Source organism: Equus przewalskii, chromosome 2 (assembly GCF_037783145.1).
Source record: "Equus przewalskii isolate Varuska chromosome 2, EquPr2, whole genome shotgun sequence".
NCBI lineage: Eukaryota > Metazoa > Chordata > Mammalia > Perissodactyla > Equidae > Equus > Equus przewalskii.
In genome coordinates, this window is record NC_091832.1 from 66042517 (window position 1) to 66061288 (window position 18772).

An 18772-nucleotide genomic window follows, 5' to 3' on the forward strand; every position below is an offset into this window, starting at 1 on the left:
GGCTTTAGGTTATTATGCTGTTTAAACCACGTTTTGAATCCAGTGTTCCTTATTTCCCCCTTTCCTTCCCTTTGTTTCAGACATAGCATGAATAGGGCAGTAGTAAGAATCAATTACTGTGCTAACTTACCGGCTGTTCCTCAAGAGAGTGTTGTAGCAACCAAATTTGTGAGAAGTAGAAATAATTCTTCTCCATAGTCAGAGCCAATGATTTCTTCTATTACCCAAATCCCTTGCAAGCTTACTCTGATGTGGAAAATCATGTGAGTCTGCCTTTGGTGGCATACATATATAGCAATAGGGAACAATTTATTTGTTCTCTTGGGGTTATATCTTCAGAACAAAAAACAAGAACATTTCATCCTGTGCTGGTTTGCACAGTGGAGCAAAGATTATAGCAAGATGATTCAGTATGAAACTCCGTGTGTGTTCCTTTTTAATCAACTTTCCTCATAGTAAGCCCGCAGCTATCCTTGTGTTCAGCTACAATACCGTGGTTACAAGCTTTAAGGGCCATTGCCCCCGTCTAGTTTCTGGTTTAGTGTTTAATAATCCAATCTAGCAGTCTACATAGCTCATGAAGGTGATTGGGATCATAATATATCCATTAAATATGATCAACTTATGCTTAGTACAAATTAGCCTTATTTTAAAAATGTGATCTCTTATGCAAAATTACACAAGGGTATGAAAGTACTTGATAAGAGCAGTCTATTTGGCTTTGATTATGTGATATCCTGTAGTCTTAGAGATGGGTCAGCTAAACTGTATCCATTCTTGTCAATATACATGCATAGACCCTATCTTGGCAGCAGGCCTATATAATCCACCTGCTACACTGTGCCACCTGTCTATACACCTTGTGTATTTCCCCAAGGTAGAATGAATGGCTGTGTCTTAGTTCATGTTGTGATTGGCATGTGGGATACTGTAGTAGTGCATTTATCAAGGGGAGATGTTTCCTTTTCTCCCAGTCAGATAGGGACTACTTATTTTAGTGATTCAGAATGTTATACTTCCAACAGCTCAAGTTAATATATTTCAGAGAAGGCAAAGCATGAGCTTTGTCATTATTTTTCTTTCCTAAAATCAGCCCTTAGTGGGCTGAAACATAGCCCACAAACACCTTTAAATGTGGTCTTAAGTACATCTTGTGTAATGGTTTTCTGAAGTGCAGTTCCCTAAACAGGCTGCCTTTTTATAGCTTGTTTCTCATTGTCCTGCCCATCTGACAAGATCATAACCACTGTCCAAGCATCAGTATAAACATATGCTTCATCATTCAGTAGCTATGTATATAATCTCTCTATTGGGTTGACTGTCTCAGTTCTTTCTTTACCTTCTTATTCTCATTGGTGCTTGACACCTCCATTGACGTCCCTGGATTTCAGTCCTATACGTGTAAATGGAGCTGTTTTACCTTATTTTTCATCTAAATTATCATAACATGGTGCCCAATCTGCATATTTCTTAGCATCAATTCAAGCAAAATATCTATGGAAGTCTGTTCTTTGGTTAGGTCAGAGACTATATTTTGAATATGATGAGTTCCTCCTTTATTGAATTTCATTCTTTGTTGTGTATTTCATTTCTATCTTTGTCTCATTCTTTGGACCTGCCATGTAGGCCTATAAGGCTTCCAGTGGATACACTCCCCATCTTTGGCTACCTCAGAATGTTCTTATCCTTAGTCTTGCAGTGCAATCTCATCCATTTAAATAGACACATCATGAGCTCAATTTAGAATCATGCTCCCTTTGTCAAGTGACACTGGACATTAACAGAGTTCCAGAGATCTCTGCAAAATATGTTTATTTGACATCAAAGGATCCAAGAGCATCAAAGAGAATCATGATTCCACTTACGCCAAGGACCCCTATTTCAAAGCCACTCCTCTGATGATCTTTTTTCATGTAGTTAACTTTCCCTAAGCAACAGGAGCAGAAGTTTCACTGGTGGTGGTGGTGGAGGAGGGGAAGGGAGAGGAGAAAGGGGAGCACCTCTGGAAGCACCGTTAGGTTTTGTATTTCAACAAGTACATTTTATAAATTATATCCAACAATGATTCAGCTCTGAGCAGGTGCTCTATATTCTTATTATATAATACTTTTATTACTGGGCAGCTCTACACCTGCATAGTAGCATAGTTCTGTTTCCTCAGATGACCAATTGGAGCCAGGCTTCTCTACTACCAGAAGGCTGGACTAGACTTCATTATGCCCAGTCAATGCACTTTCAAGTGTGTTGGGGGAATTTTATTGTGTGCCCTTTTGGTAAAACTGTCAAACAAAGTGTCCTGGCTTCTTCTAGCAGAGGGATAGACAGGTCATCTGAAGTAGACCAATTGATTTCTCTCTCAAGGTTTGAAGCTTAAGCAGAATATCACAAGAAGTTGGAGTTTATTTGATCCGGTAAAAGAACCTCATGAAACCGTAAATTAGTTTCTGGTACCTAGATCTATACAACTACCCAGGTTTTTTAGAGAGCTTTCCTTTGCCTTTTGTGATCCTACTTACAGGATCTTTTCTCTCTTCTGGCTCCCCACCTTCTTCTTCTCCCTTCAGAGTTAGTTTCTATTGCTTTCAACCAAGGAACCTTAACTATTTCCCCATTGAAAGTGCTTAGCATGGTACCTGGTGAATAGTAACAAATAAATAAATTCATTGGGAATTCTGTGGCTCGTGATATTTCACAGCTATGCATAGAGAAGTATTCAGTTTACTGAATGCATCCTAGTATAGTGAGGAAGAAAATGAGGCTGGAAACGCATAGAAAAAGAGATCAGATTTTTGGTTACCAGAGGTGGGGCCTGGAGGGAAGAGGAATTGGAGGAAGGTGGTCAAAAGGCACAAACTTCCATTTATGAGATAAATACGTACTAGGGATGTAATGTACAGCATGATGAGTATAGGTACCACTGCTGTATGATATATGTGAAAGTCAAGAGAGTAAATTCTGAGTTCTCATTACAGGGAGAATTTTTTTTTCCTTTTTTCCCCCCAAGTCTTTTTATTGTATATGAGACGTTAACTAAATTTACTGTGGTAATCAATTCATAATGTATGTAAGTCACACCTTTATGCTGTATACCTGAAACTCATATGGTGATGTGTCTCAATTATATCTCAATAAAACTGGAAAAAAAATGAGGGCGGGAATCAGGATACCTGATTTTTAGTCTCAGCTCTGCCAATTAATTAGCCTGTTTGGGGAACTGGCTTAATGTTTGCAGGCCTTTATTTCCTCATCTCCTAAATGAAAGGCTTGATCTCTAATGTTGCTCTGTCAAAACTGCCTAGAAAAATAGTCTTCGTAATGTAAGTACTTAAATTCAGTTTAATGTACAGAAAATGAATTAAAGTTATTTTACCAAGTAATTATTTCAACAGAAAGCTTAATTTAGCGTAATCTACATGTAGTATAGGAGGCTTCATATGTCTATATTTACTTATTGACCATTACTCTAACTCAGGTGTGGTTAACATGGCATTCAGAGTTGGAGTTAGTATTATTAAATTCCCTGAAATGTTCATTAAAAGTTTGATTTATGTATGTTGATGCATTTTTTCTTCAGTAAAACTACATATCTTTCATTCAATGCTCAAGTGTCTTTGATCTAACAAACGGTAAAAATCACTATCTTAATTATTCTGATCTTTGGCATGTATATCCAATTTTATAAATTTTTCTCTTTGTCACATTTAATGGTAAAAGCCATAGTATTAAATAGAACTTTAATATGGAGAATAATTTTCATTTATGATGTTAGGGTTTTTTTCCCCAACTGATATAGTATTGCCTTTCTCAGCCAGCATATGTGCTCATATTGTGAGTGAAACATGTAAGAACGATAGATTCAGTTTTTAAGAAGGGTAGCAATGTATTTAATAATTAAAATTCAATGAAAAATAGAATAAAGGAAATTCTGCCTTGGTTAGGTCACAGACTATATTTTGGATATGATGAGTTCCCTAAAGTTGCGTTGAACTCTTTCTTGTTTATTTCATTTCTATCTTTGCCTGTTCTTTGGACCTACCATATGTACCTATAAGGCTTCCTCCAGGGTGGAAATGCTTCCCCCTTCTGGCTGTCTTGCAATGTTCTTATTCTTAGACATTTTTGTAAATGCATTATAGCAATACTAGTTCAGAAAAATTATTCAGATACGAGTACTTTTATATTTTTAGTTCTTCAGAGTTCTGAGAAGTTAAATATGAATTTGATAAAATTTGGCTATGATGTATCTTTAGGCTGTATAAAATTATGTGTGAAATTGTCTCTATAGTCAAAAGATGAAAGGCCACTTAATATTTTCCTAACATACATTAAATTCTTACTCATCATTTAGCATATAGAAATGATTTTGTATTTGTATTTATTTATGCTTCAAGATAGGTAAACTGATAGTTGAATGTGTTTATAAACTTGGCCTCAGTATTTGCTGAAATTTTGAATTTTGTCATTTGGTAGCACTGCTGGTTAATTTTCAGCAAATAGTAAAATTGACAGATAAAACAGAAGCAGTTTTACAGTAATAATTAAAAACTTTTCCTGGAGATATAAGCATTGTGGAGAAGTCTTGAATTTATGAACCTGGTGAGAAAATGGCTAGGAAAAAAAAAGCCCCTAAAGCGATTTGGTTTTTTAACCTGACAGGAAACTTTCAGGTCAATGTTTTCTTCCTTTCACAAGTTTTTTTTAAAACTGTGATTGAATTTTGAAAAACTGTACTTACAATGAAATATGTATCCTGGTCTTAAATGGTAATCAATTTTGTAACGAAATTGTTTTATGTTTTGTTTTGAAATTTTATGTTTTTGTATTCTATGAAACTTTGTTTTCTTACTTTAGTTAATTTAATTTTTGTTTGTCATATTGGATCAACCTTCTGAATTAAGGGCTCAGTCTAATTTCTGTCTCAGTTTTCTCCTGTGACAATTTAAAAATACGTTATTATCTTCTGTCTCAAGATCTGGTTAACAATGAATAGCAGTAATATTCAGATTATAAATATATCCATGATGTTTACACAGAAGGCCCAGATTCTACTGTACTAATAAGTTTTGTGCTATGTGTTACCTTGGCTTATAATCATGTTGCCACATCTCAGTAGTTACCCTGAATTACCTTTGAATTTTCAATAACTGACTTAGTTTTGTTATTAAGTACTTTTAAGAGTTAGTAGGATGTTCTGTTTGTCTTTGTTCTTTTCGTATATCTGAGTTTCTTTACTAGTTCACTGTTTCAGGTTCTTCTAATCGGTTAGCTTAGTTGACCGAGGGGAGAGACTAGTATATGTTTGATTATAGAACATAAGCATTTACTGAAGGCTGTTGATGCTCATTATTATAAAGGTAACTTTCTCTTACACATTGGATCAGATATCTTAGATCATAAACTGTATATCATAAGTCATTAGCCATATATATGGCAGCTAGACACATTTTAATATAATACAAAGTAAATTTTTAATAGTAATGTGTGAAACATTTTCTTCAATAAAAATATCTTCTGTTGGGGCTGGCCTGGTGGTGTAGTGGTTAAGTTAGCACTCTCCACTTTGGTGGCCCAAGGTTCACCGGTTCAGATCCCAGGCAAAGACCTACACACCACTCATCAAGCCATGCTGTGATGGCATCCTATGTACAAAGTAGAGGAAGATTGGCACAGATGTTAGCTCAGGGCCAATCTTCCTCACCAAAAAAAAAAAAAAACCAAAACTGTATCTCTCTTCTGTTGATTAAAAGAAAAGATTTGCTTCTGTAGGTACAAAGATGAGTAGTATGAAGAGAACTTAATAGAAATTTTCCATATCTTAGCATAATCCCAACTCCGCTGAGTTTGGTTATCTTTGGTCTCATACTCTGTTTTACTCATAGCACTTTATCAATAAACATATTTTTTTCTCTGTTACTGTAGGTTTTTCTTAAGGTTGAGATTAATATAGAAATATTTCTATTCAATGTGTTTTACAACTTAAGAATATAAAGTCAAGATAAGGGATTTTCAATCCCTTTATGTATCTTTTACCGTTGTTTATGGACAGATCTGCTGAGTATTCCCTAGAGGTTTTTAAATTTTTCTTAGGCCATGTGTCTACAGTTTCAGAGAGTTGTGCCAGTGCCTTGTCTAAAGTAAATAAGAATTATGCGTGCATGTGGATAAGCATTAAGAAAGAGTATAGATAAATAAAATATAATTAGAACAGTAGGTGTGGGTGACTTTTTTTCTCTCATTAAGAGTTTCCTTAACGTTCCTATCATAGGCTTCTGCCTGATAATTTTGGAAATGACTTTTGAGATAATCTTTATAACCGTAAGTGAAAACTGTATCATAGGTTGAGAAGGGAAGTTGGTGCTGTTCTTACTTTAGTGAAATTGTTTAAATTTGTATTCTCTCTCATGTTTAATTAGTCATACAATTAAATTACTCTTGACTGTTCTTTTTCAAATCTTAGTTTTTAGGGGCTGGCCCAGTGGTATAGTGATTAAGTTGATGCGCTCTGCTTCAGCAGCCTGGGATTCACCAGTTCAGATCCTAGGCATGGACCTAGCACTACTCATTAAGCCACACTGTGGCGGCATCCCACATAGAAGCACTAGGAGGACGTACCACTAGGATATACAACTATGTACTGGGGCTTTGGGGAGAAAAAAAAAAGGAAGATTAGCAACAGATGTTAGCTCAGGGTGAATCTAAAAAAAAAATCTTAGTTTTTAAAAAATTTATGATGTAAAATATTTGTCTTTCAGATTTCTGCTTCTTATTGACTTCTGTGTCATAAAACGTTATGCAGTGCTAAAACTTTAAATTCTGATTATGCACAAATGGGAGGTTTCTGTGTTTGTTCTACATTCTAGAGATCAGAAACTTGGTTTGTGCGAGTTTCTTCATTTTATCAGGGACTAAAACCAGACTTTTTAGTGTTTAAGCCAAATCACCTTACTTTATAGAAACTAAATAAGTGTTTGCTGAACTATAATAATTAATACCACTTATTAGGCACACAGCTGTGTACTTTATGTAAATTATCACATTTAATCCCTATAACAAGAAGATAATGAGTACAGCATTCCGATTTTAGAGAGAAAAAGTTTGAAGTTCAGAGAGGATAAGAAATAGTGAAAAAATCACAGGACTAGGAAGTGAGAGTTTTTGGATTTGAGTGCAGAACTGTCCTGCTTCAACTGTGTTTTCTTTCAACAATGTATGGCTATTCAAACTGGCTACTCCATGAAGGCCACTCTCACCATCTCCCCTCCTGGCTTTATACAGTTAGTTCTTTCTCTGGCTTTTACTCTGTTTTTTTTTTCTCCAGATCATGTAGCACACATCTATCTACTTTTATTTCTCTATAACATACTGATTGATTTATGTGTCCCCCTTTCTCTTCTGGTTTATAAATCCATAATGTCATCCATTTTTTTTTTTTTGGTTTGAAAATTATTTATTGTAATTAGTTCTCGTTTACAATATGTTGGGATTTTTTCTAGCTTTATTGAGAGATAATTGTTGAATAACATTGTGTAGGTATAAGATGTACAACGTGATGATTTGATATATGTATATGTTGTGAAATGATTACCAAAATAAGGTTAGTTAAAACATCTATCACCTCACATAGTTACCATATATCATTCATTTGAGATATCTATTATCTAGCACTGTGCTTAACACATCTTTGAATATGTTGATTAATTAATTTTTAATCAGATATTATTTATTCATTTTCTCACAGATCACATCAGACTTATTTATTGAAATGGCAGAAATCATTTCTTTAGGTGAATTAGTGTAATACAATTGATAAATATCCTATGTGAGAGAGAAGTAATTACTAATTTAAATAAAATGGCAGAATTTGTATATCCAAATTCATTTGTTTGCTTCAAAATAATCATTTAGAGAAATAACATAATTGTTTTAAAAGTGCTGCTATTTTTCAGAACCAATTGGAGCTTATTTTTATTTCCTCAGAATTTGTGGTAAAAATTTGAATGTACTCTATGGTAATAAGACAATCATAAAGTTTCAAAATATTTCTATATAATCTTTCAAGGAGATACTACTTGGTTGTGTGAGCTCTAGATTTTTTTAAATTTTTTTTATTTATTATAACATCTTAAACATCAGTATACTTTCTCAACAGTGCTGAACTGTGGGGTTAAAGCAATGTTTCCATCTTTTTTTTTTCTCATTAAAGACTTTATCTTTTTAGCGCAGTTTTAGGTTCACAGCAAAATTGAAAGGAAGGTACAGAGATTTCCCATATATCCCCTGTCTGCACACGTGTGTAGCCTCCTCCATTATCAGCTTCCTCCACCAGAGTAGTGCATTTGTTACAACTGATGAACCTACGTTGACACATCATCACCGAAAGTCCATAGTTTACATTACAGTTCACTTTTGGTGGTGTACATTCTATGGGTTTGAATAAATGTACAATAACATATGTCCATCATTGTAACATCATACAGAATATTTTCATTGCCCTAGAAGTCCTCTGTGCTCTACCTGTTCATCCCTCTTACCACCTCTAATCTCACTTCAACCCCTAACACCGCAGATCATTTTATTGTCTCCATAGTTTTGCCTTTTCCAGAATATCATAGGGTTGGAATCATACAGTATGTAGCTTTTTCAGATTGACTTCTTTCACTTAGTAATATGCATTTAAGGTTTCTTAATATTATAAAGTTTCTAATATTAAGGTTTCTAAACATTATTTGCTGAATAATATTCCATGTACGTACCAGTTTTTATATCCATTTACCTCCTGAAGGACGTCTTGGTTGCTTCCAAGTTTTGGTGATTATGAATAAGACTGTTATAAACATTTGTGTACATTATTTTGTGTGGACATAAGTTTTCAGCTCCTTTGGGTAAATACCAAGGAGCATGATTGCTGTGTCAGATGGTAAGAGTATTTTTAGTTTGGTAAGAAATGGCCGAACTGTCAGCTATATCATTCTACATTCTCATCAGAAATGAATGAAAGTTTCTGTTGCTCCACATCCTCAGCAGCATTTGATGTTGTCAGTTTTTTGTATTTTCATCATCAGGATAAATGTGTAGAGGTATCACATTGTTTTAATTTGCAGTTCTCTAATTGGCATATGATGTGGAGCATCTTTTTGAATGCTTATTTGCCATCTGTGTATTTTCTTTGGTGAAGTGTCTGTTCAGATCTTTTGCCCATTTTTTAATTGGATTGTTTGTTTTTTTATTGTTGAGTTTTAACAGTTCTTTGTGTATTTTGGTTAACAGTCCCTTATGTGTTTTACAAATAATTTCTCCCAGTCTGTGGCTTGTATTCTCATTCTCTCAACAGTGTCTTTCACAGAGAAAAAGTTTTTAATTTTAATGAAGTCTAGTTTATTAATTTTCTCTTTCATGGATCATGGCTTTGGTGTTCTATCTAAAGAGTCCTTGCCAAATCCAAGGTCATCTAGAGTTTCTCCTGTGTTATCTTCTAGGAGTTTTATACTTTTGCATTTTACATTTAGATCCATAATCAATTTCAAGTTAATTTTTATGAAGCATGTAAGGTCTGTGTCTAGATACATTTTTTTGCCTGTGGATGTCCAAGTGTTCCAGCATCATTTGTTGTAAAGACTATCTCCATTGAATTGCCTTTGCTCCTTTGTTAAAGATCAGTTGACTATATTTGTGAGGGTCTATTTCTGAGCTCTATTCTGTTGCATTGATCTGTTTGTCTGTTCTTTTGCCAATACCGTACTGTCTTGATTACTGTAGCTTTGTAGTAAGTCTTGAAGTTAAGTAGTGTCATTCCTCCAACTTTGTTCTTCTCCTTCAGTGCTATATTGGCTACCTCCATCTTCTTTTGAATAATATAGATACTAGTGTAAAATTCACATCCAGGAGACTAAATATTAGAATTGTATTACTACCTTATGCTTAGAAGATGCTCAATAAAAACTGCGTTTCAAGTATATACTCACCAGAAATTCTTGTTTACTGGTTTGAAGAAGAGATAGAAGTAGGGAGCGGATTTGCTGCCATGTTACTATGAGCATACCTGCGAATACCATTTCCTTATATACATTAGGGATTCAGAATCCTATTTCACATTGTTTAGAGTCTAAATGGCAAGATAGAAATGAACACATATGAATATAACAAACGATATTTTTAGTGAAGTAAATCTTATTACCCTTACATGTCACTTCTTACATTCTCATTTATGTTGACATTTTTATAATGAGGGCTCTTATGTTGGGTGATTAATGTTCAAACTTTAAGAAGATTGTACCAAACTTGCAGAAATTGCAGAAGCCTTTCTTTTTGAAGTGTAAGATGAATAAGTAAAATGTCTTTTCTTCCCACAAATGTTGTAATGGATTAAAATTAAAATGAGAAGACTAATATTTAATCTTTTAGAAGACATTTTGTTTTTTAAGATAATTTTATGAAACGTGGTTAATGTAATAGAAAGGAGTTATTTAGTACTACATGACACATGATTATTTTACATCTCAGGCCAGAGAAGTTTCTCTTTATTCACTGATGTTTCTGCACCTAGCATGTTGCTTTGCACGCTAAAAATTGAGGAATGAAAAAAGACTACTTGTGGATAGAATGGATAAACAGTGATCTTATATATGCCATTTTATTTCTTCATGAAAATCTGAATTTCCCAATGTATTTAAATTCTTTGTTATAGTTGGTGGCTAAAGGAGTAAAGAGTTCTGATATGTCTCCACCTTCGGGACAGCATGAAGCAGGCGGCTCTCCGTCGAAGCAACAGATGAGATCTGTTATTTCTGTGACTTCAGCTTTGAAAGAAGTGGGTATGGTAAGTTTCCTAAAATTAAGAATTCCTCATAGTCAAAAGATTATTAAAAGGATTAAATTTAATGAAATTATGTTAATTCCTAATGTCCTATTAGATTTTTCTGGGGAAAAAAATTATTTCTTAGGATTTTTGTGTATGGTTTACTCTGAATATTGGAGCCTTGCTGCCGTAAGTTTTATATGTAGGACCACGTTGTAGATAAAAATATATTGAAATGATTCTCTCTTTTTTACTTTAAAAGAATAGTGAACAAATATATATGAAAATGTACCAAAAATAATGCAGCAAACATTTTTATACCCTAGCTTTCACAATGAAACAAAAGCTTTCACTTTTTGAAAAATAATGTCTTTGGTACTTAAAGTAATTGACTCTAGGAATAAAGTCCAAGACATGTTTACATTTATTTTAAATTTTTTGGCTTAGGAAATGTTAGAGGACTCAGCATAATTACACTTAATTCGTCTATTATTTCTTTTACCTTCTACTTCTGAATCTCTATCGTGTCATATAGATAGTGAAACAAAGAAATGTGCACAAGTGAAAAATTAAAACTTGGAAGTATGTGCTGAGTATTCATCTAAAATGTGAAAACTCTGTTCTGGGATTAAGGGAAATGGGTTTATGACATGGGATTTCAGCCTCAAATTCATCTGACAGAGGGGAAAATGTCTTACTGAATCATAATATAACACATTAACCTGATTTTCTCCTTTCCTGGTAATTAATGTCTGTGCCTTTTAATTTTTGAGTTTCATTAGGTTTTTGCAGACAACCCTGTTGTTATTGCTACACCAGTTTTTTACTGCCTTTGTGTTTATCTTGAAAATAAGACTGAGTAGGAAAATACAAGTTTCTTCATCACTCTCAAGAACTGCATATAAGAAACTGTTGTTCTTCAACTAGGCTTAGTCTCTTTTTCCTTCTGGTAACGACTTTGCATGTGCTACGTTGTTCACTACTTTAGATACATACCACTGTGTGGTTCCCTTCCTGGTACCCAGTTTCACATCTCAAGTAGCTGTTCATCTCTCTGATTGTAGCGACTGCTAATTCCTGACTACTGGGTAAAATGCTCTTTGTCTCATTTACATGTATTACTTTAAAACTGACCACTATACTCTTGTATTTTTTTCAAATATTACAAAATTGAGGTAATCCATGTAACTAAATGGTTCTTCTTAGTGTGTTTTCTTGGTAAATATTGCTTACGTAAAACTTTGAAAATTTACTGTGAGTCTTCCAGATACCTTTGCTTTTGTGGCTTTCATAACTACTAATTTCTTCTTTTCATATATTTAAAAATTCTAGGTGCTTTAGATTGCTATGATTATACTAATGAAAAGAAAAAGTTTATATTATCAATAGTACAAAGGACTCAGAACTTATTATAGTTACTCTCTTTGCTTAGGGAGAAAAACCAATTCTCAATTATGTTTAGTAGCATGGCTTAATAAGAATATATATACATGAAACATAAAGACGACTTCAAAATGACACTGCCTATCTTGAATTACTTTATCCATCAAAACTTTTCCTAGTTCTAATTAAGAGAATATATGAATTAATTTTCTTTTTAATTCTACCATTGACTTAAAATTACCAAAGTTGGGTGCCAAAAAAGAAGATATAGTTAAATATATGATCAAAAATCCAAACATACGGCAAATAATTGAGAATTGGCTCATCTACTATATATTAAGTCTGTTACTTGACTATCTTTAACTATTTCTCACTGCTGATAATGAAGGAAACTATGTTAACATTTTACAGGAATAAAAATATTCACAAGAAGCAATTTAATGAAAAACAAAGTAACAAAATTATCAAATTTTTAAGGTAGACTTTTAAATAAATTTAAAAATGACATTATTTCTTACTCTATAACTATCTGTGTTTAAAGGACGGAAGTGTAACTGATACCCAGGAAACCTCAGAAGAAATGCAAAAGACTAACAATGCTATTTCAGTAGGTACAATTTTCAAATTTTCTCTGTCAGTCGTTTTACTTATATACATATTAAAACACAACATTTTAACTCTTTCAGAGTAAGCGAGAAATATTACGTAGATTAAATCAACACCTGAAAGCTCAAGAAGATGAAACAGGAAAGCAGTGTCGTCCTGATACATGCGAGATAATTGTTCATGAAGAAGCCAAAGAGCATGAGAAAGAAAAATCAGTTTCATCTGATCGCAAGAAATGGGAGGCAGGAGGTCAACTTGTGATTCCTCTGGATGAGTTAACATTGGATACATCCTTCTCTGCAACTGAAAGTAGGTGTAGAAGTGTATAATCCTATTTTGGTCTAGCACCCATGCAAACTCATAGATGGGGGCTCTGAAGGAAAGAATACTTAGAGGGATTGAGAGAGGCTGGGAGAATTTCTATATGTGAAAAATGGAGAAAACTATTCAACCTTAAGAATAGGAAAAATTTTTACTACAAAAGTGTAGTGTGAGAAAGGAAATGAATGATACATATTGAAATTGTATTATTTTAACTCTTTCTACCATGTTAAATTAATCTATTACCAGGAATAATTCTTGATGAGAAGCAGGGTAATGAATTTTCATAAAATCTCAGAAAGATCCCTTAGGAATTTAGAAAGGGTATTGAGATGATCTCACTCAATGATTCATTTACTCAACAATAATTACTGAGCACCTATTATTTTCTTGCGTTGTCCTAGGCACTGGAGATAAAACAACGAACAAAAACATATGTGCTTTTATGGAACTTACATTCTAAAAAGGACAAGTCTGACTATCAACTAAGTATAGTTTTAAGTAATTTTTTTGATGGACTATTTTTATTAAAGTTCTTTGCATTAAAAAAAAACCAAAAACTCCATAGCATTTATTTTGTTTACTTATTCAACAGTTCCTTATTGAGTCCAATTCTACACCACTCCTAAGCAGTGAGGATATAATAACGGTTAAGACATAGTCAGGTCCTTTAAGGAGCTTAGGGTCTAGTGCAAAGGGAGGCATGTAAAGAGGCAATTATAGTTGATAAGTAATAAGCTAGGAATAATCATAAACTACTGTAAGAATATGTTTCAGAGCATAAATCAGTCTTAGGAGGGCCAAGGAAATGATTTCTGGAAAAAACGATGTGCTGAAGGATAAGTAGTTAGCTAAACCAAAAGCCACACAGTATTTTAGGCAGAGAATAGCCAAGACCCAGAAGTGAGAGAGCGTGTGAACTTCAGGAAACTGGATACAATTCAGCTTGGATGGCTAAAGTTCAGAATTCAAGACAAAGAATGGCAAGCAAGAAGCCTTGAAAGAGCGAGCAGGGCCAGATCATGAAGAGTCTTGTACGTTGGCTCTGTCAAACCGTATGAACTTATTCTGAGTACGGAGGGGAGTCTTTAACAGGGATTAGTAGATGTTTCTGTAAATGGCCAGATAGTAAATATTTTAGGCTTTGAGGCCATATAGACTCTGTTGCATCTTCTCTACTCTATCATTGCAAAACAGCAGTAGACAATATGCAAATGTTAGCATGGTTTTGTTTCCATTAAAATTTTATTTAAGGACACTGAAATTTGAATTTCATGTAATTTTCTTTATATCTTCTATTTCTTTCCTCAAATTTTCTTTTTCCATTGCGTTCTGTTTTTCTATTTCCACTGTCAAGAGTGTTCATGATTGCTTCCTGGAGCATTTTCATAATGACCGTTTTTAAAGTCTTTGTTAGATATTTCCGGCATCTGTGTTATGTTGGTGTTGGCTGTGAATAGCCATCTCCCATGAGATAGCCATCTTCTCCCACGAGAGTTGAGATTTCCCTGGTTCTTCTTATGCTGAGTAATTTTGAATTACATCCTCAACATTTTGAGTATTTCCCTATGAGACTCTGGGTCTTGTTTAAATCCTATGGAGAATATTGATATTTTTATCAATATTTGGCAGGCAGTTGACCTAGTTAGAGTCAGGTCACAAGTTCCTGTCCGCTCTCTGTGGCCTGTGGTTCCAATAGCCGTTCTTTTTTCAAAGCCTGTCAGTGCTGTTTTGATCTATCTGGCAGTGACTAGTCTGGGACCTGGGCAGTCATCTGTGGTTAGTTCCATTGTCCTATTCTTTGATATGCTGAGTAGGATCAGATCCATGCATGCACATATTGCAGGGTGGGGAGGGTGGGTGGTGAGCCCAGGTAATAATAAACAGCTTTATGGAGTTGCTTTCTTGAGTTCTTTTTTCTTCACTATCTCCCTAGTTTTTTCTGGTTCCCTGGGTCTCCTCTCTTTGGTCATCTGGTCAGAAAGCTGAGGCTTTAGTTACCTTACTCCATATGGTGAGAAACATAGAAAAATATAGAAATATAAGAAAAAACAGCAATGAGAGTTGGCCCCATCCTCTCGGAACCACATTTCCACGAAACAGAAAAGGAGCTTCTCTCCCCTAGTTTTATCTGCTGTGGGTTCTGTTTACCAGCTGCTGCTCCTGCCACCATGGGATTGGGGGAGGGGGGCTGGTAAAGGAGATGACAGAGTAAAGAAAGAAAAGTACTGAAAGATTTCCTTACTCTCTCCAAGCATTAGAATATCCCTTCTCCATTCTTTGAGCTAGAACTAGAAGGCTTCTCTTCGAGCTCTCTCTATCTGTACCCTGGTGCCTACTTATGGGTTTCTGGCATACTAAAGCCTGACTGGGGAATACTGGAGGGGGGAGCATGGTAAATTTTCACCAGTTTGGTGGTACTTTGAGTTTTTCTCTTCTTCCCTAATCCGGCTGCTGCTGTTTGCTTCTCAAGAGTTCTCAAGTAGCTGCTTCATGCATTTTGTCCTGGTTTTTATAGCTGTGTTTAGTGAGAGGCACAGGTTGATGTGTGCTTACTCCATCTTCCCAGGAATCAGAACTCTAATTATCCTTTAAAGAGATTTAAATACTAAGAAAAAAAGTCTTTTTGTATTTATCCATGTAGTTACCATTTCTGGTGTTCTTAATTTCTTTGTTTAGATTCATATATCCATGTGGTATCATTTTCCCTCTGACTGAAGGACTTCTTTTAATGTTTCTTGCAATGTAGGTGATAGATTCTTTCAACTTTTGTATACTGAAAAGTATTTTACCTTAATTTTTAAAAGATGTTGTCTCTGGGTATAGAGTTCTAGGTTGGCAGTTTCGTCTTTCAGTGCTTTAAAGATGTTGGTCCATTGTCTTCTCACTTGCTTTGTTTCTGACAAGAAATCGTTACTCCTCTGTACATAACATGACATTTTTCTCTGAGTGCTTTTAAGATTTCTCCTTATCATGGGTTTTGAGCAATTTGATTGTGAAATGCCTTATTATAGTTTTTCTCATGTTTCTTTTACTTGGTGTTCATTGAGCATCTTGGATCTGGGGGTTTATAATTTTCATAAATTGTAAATTTCTTTGCCAGTATTTCTTCAAATATCTCTGTGTCTCCTCCCCCTTCTCTCCTTTGTGGACTGCAATTTCATGTATATTAAGCAGCTTGAAGTTATCTCATAGCTCAGTAATGCTCTTTTCATTTTTTAGATACTTTTTATTCTGTGTGTTTCATTCTGGATAGTTTCTGTTACTCTATCTTCAAATTCACTTATTTTTTTCTGCGTTGCCTAATCTACTATTAATCTCATCCACTGTATTTTTAATCTCAGATACTATAGTTTTCATCTCTAGAAGTTTGATTGGATTTTTTTTTTATAGCTGCCATGTCTCTACTTAATTTTTTGATCATATGGAATACAGTTGTAAAAACTTCATTAATACCCTTGCTTGCTGATTCTAACACCTGTCTCATTTTTGGGTCCATTTTGATTGATTGGTTTTTCTCCTCATTATAGGTCATATTCTTCTGCTTCTTTGCATGACTGGCAACTTTTGATTGGATGCCAGACATTGGGAATTTTACCTTGTTGAGTGCTAGGTATTTTTGTCTTTCTATAATTATTCTGGAGCTTAGTTCTGGAATGCATGTAAGTTAGTTGGGCTCAGTTTGATCCATTCATGTCTTGTTTTTGAGATTTGTTAGGTGAAATCAGAGCCATGTTTAGTCCAGTGCTAATTATTTCCCACTGCAGAAATAAAACCCTTCTCAGTACCCAGTGTACCATGAGTTATACCATTTTCCAGTCTGACTGGTGGGAGCAGATATTTTATGTCCTGTGTTTCCTGTCATCTTTTTGAGTAGTTCTTTTTTTACCTTGGGTAGTTTTCTCACATGTTTGCTTGGATCACTACTCTGCTGAATACTCAAGGGCTTCCCTCTGCAAATCTCTGGAATTCTTTTTCTACTTGGCTTGGTCTCCCAAGAATCCCAGCTCTATCTCCTGAAATTAGAGTCTTCTGGACTCTGCCTGGCTTCCCTTTCCTGGGCTGCAGCCTGGAAACTCTCTCAAGGCAGCTAGCTGGGGCAATCATAGGAATCATCTTGTTTGTTCCTTTTCTCTTGGGGATCTGTGTTCTTAATTGTCTCTTGTCCAGTGTCTTGAAACCATTCTTTTATTTATTTTGTCCAGTTGTTTTGGTTATTTAGGCAATAGCATAACTCTAGTTACCCTATTCCATCTTATTCAGAAGTAGAAGTCCTTGAGACCAGTTTTCAGAGGCTCTTGCAGTAATTTAGACAAAAATTATTGATGACCTTAACACTAACTTACTGGAAGATAATAAAGAGAAGATGACATATTTAAGAGATACTAAGGGGACAGATTTCTAAGGGCTTCGTGTGAAACTCTTCTAAGACTTTGTCAGAGGAAGAAGGATTTTGAAAAGAAAGTGAGGAATAGTCAGAGTTAGGAAAATTGAGAGTGTGATATGGATTTAAAATGAAAAAGAGAGTACTTCATGAAGAGAAATGACAAGTTGAAGGCTAAAAAATTTACAGTGGGTTTGTCCGGGAAGAGGCACTGTGACCTTAATGAAAGCACTGTCATTAGAGTGCTAGGGGCAGAAATAGAATCCAGGAATTAAGAAGCAGATGGAAGGTGAGCAAGTAAAAGGAGTTTAGAACCTTTTATGGAAGCTGAGCTATGAAGAGGAAGAGAGATGTAGACTTGGGAGGAATGTAGAGTTAGTGTAACCTTATGAAAAAGAGACTTGAAAATGTTTTATGCTGATTAGAAGGGCAAAGTATATCACATCACTCTCTCACTTTAGAACCTAATTGATTTCTGCTGCATTAGAATAAAAATCCAAAGTCCTTTTCCTTATCTACAAGGCTCTCCTGTGGTTTTCCCTGGCCCACTCCTTCTATCCATTTCTTTCTACCTACTCACTTCGCACTTTTCAGTTCTCAAAACATGCCAAGCTCTTTCCTTTCCGTTGTGCTCTTCACTCCCTCCCAAGTCCTTTGCATAGCTGCTGCTTTCTTTTCTTTTCTGTCCCTGTTCTTGGACTTTCACCCCATCTCTGAAGTCCTCTTTATAGCAGAACTCTTGAAAGTGTGATCTGTTCACAGCTCCAGTTCCTCTCCTTCCAGTCTCCCTTAACTCACTTCAGCCACTGCTTAGCCGACGTCCCCACTTCTCCATCGCAACTGTTCTTTTCAGGGTTACCAAAGACCTTCACATTGGTAACTTGAAAGCTAGTTACCTCTCTTTGTTTTACGTATCCACAACATTTGACATACTGGATTAGTATCCACACTTCCCACCCCTTCTTTCTGGAAACCTTTCTTCACTTTTCTGTACTCTATTAAAAGTAAACCTCTTCTATTATTTTTTAAATCATAGAATATTATTTATTATTTTTCAGGAGCTAATCACATGCTCTAAATGTTTTCTTCATTTATTCAAATATCTTTTGCCTGTGTTTTCTTTTATGATGCAAACTTTTAAAATAAGCTCATCTGACTTGTACTGCATGTTTTGTATTCCATATCATATGGCACAGATTTTATATAGGAAAGGTAGTCGTTAGATAAATGTGAAGACAAACACAGCTCGTGTTGTGAGACCTCTCAGATGGTGGGGCTGGAGA

General features: G+C 34.9%; 1 protein-coding gene across 33 annotated transcripts in view; it reads left to right on the forward strand.

Moving 5' to 3' along the window:
• The window catches only part of NEK1 (NIMA related kinase 1), a 220222-nt gene that overhangs the window by 128791 nt on the left and 72659 nt on the right, over positions 1–18772 (forward strand). For all 33 annotated transcript variants that reach the window (XM_070611442.1, XM_070611468.1, XM_070611449.1 and 30 more), the window contains 3 exons: positions 10685–10816; positions 12720–12785; positions 12865–13093. In XM_070611442.1, the coding sequence (XP_070467543.1) occupies positions 10685–10816; positions 12720–12785; positions 12865–13093 (427 nt within the window). The remainder of the gene's footprint in view (positions 1–10684; positions 10817–12719; positions 12786–12864; positions 13094–18772) is intronic.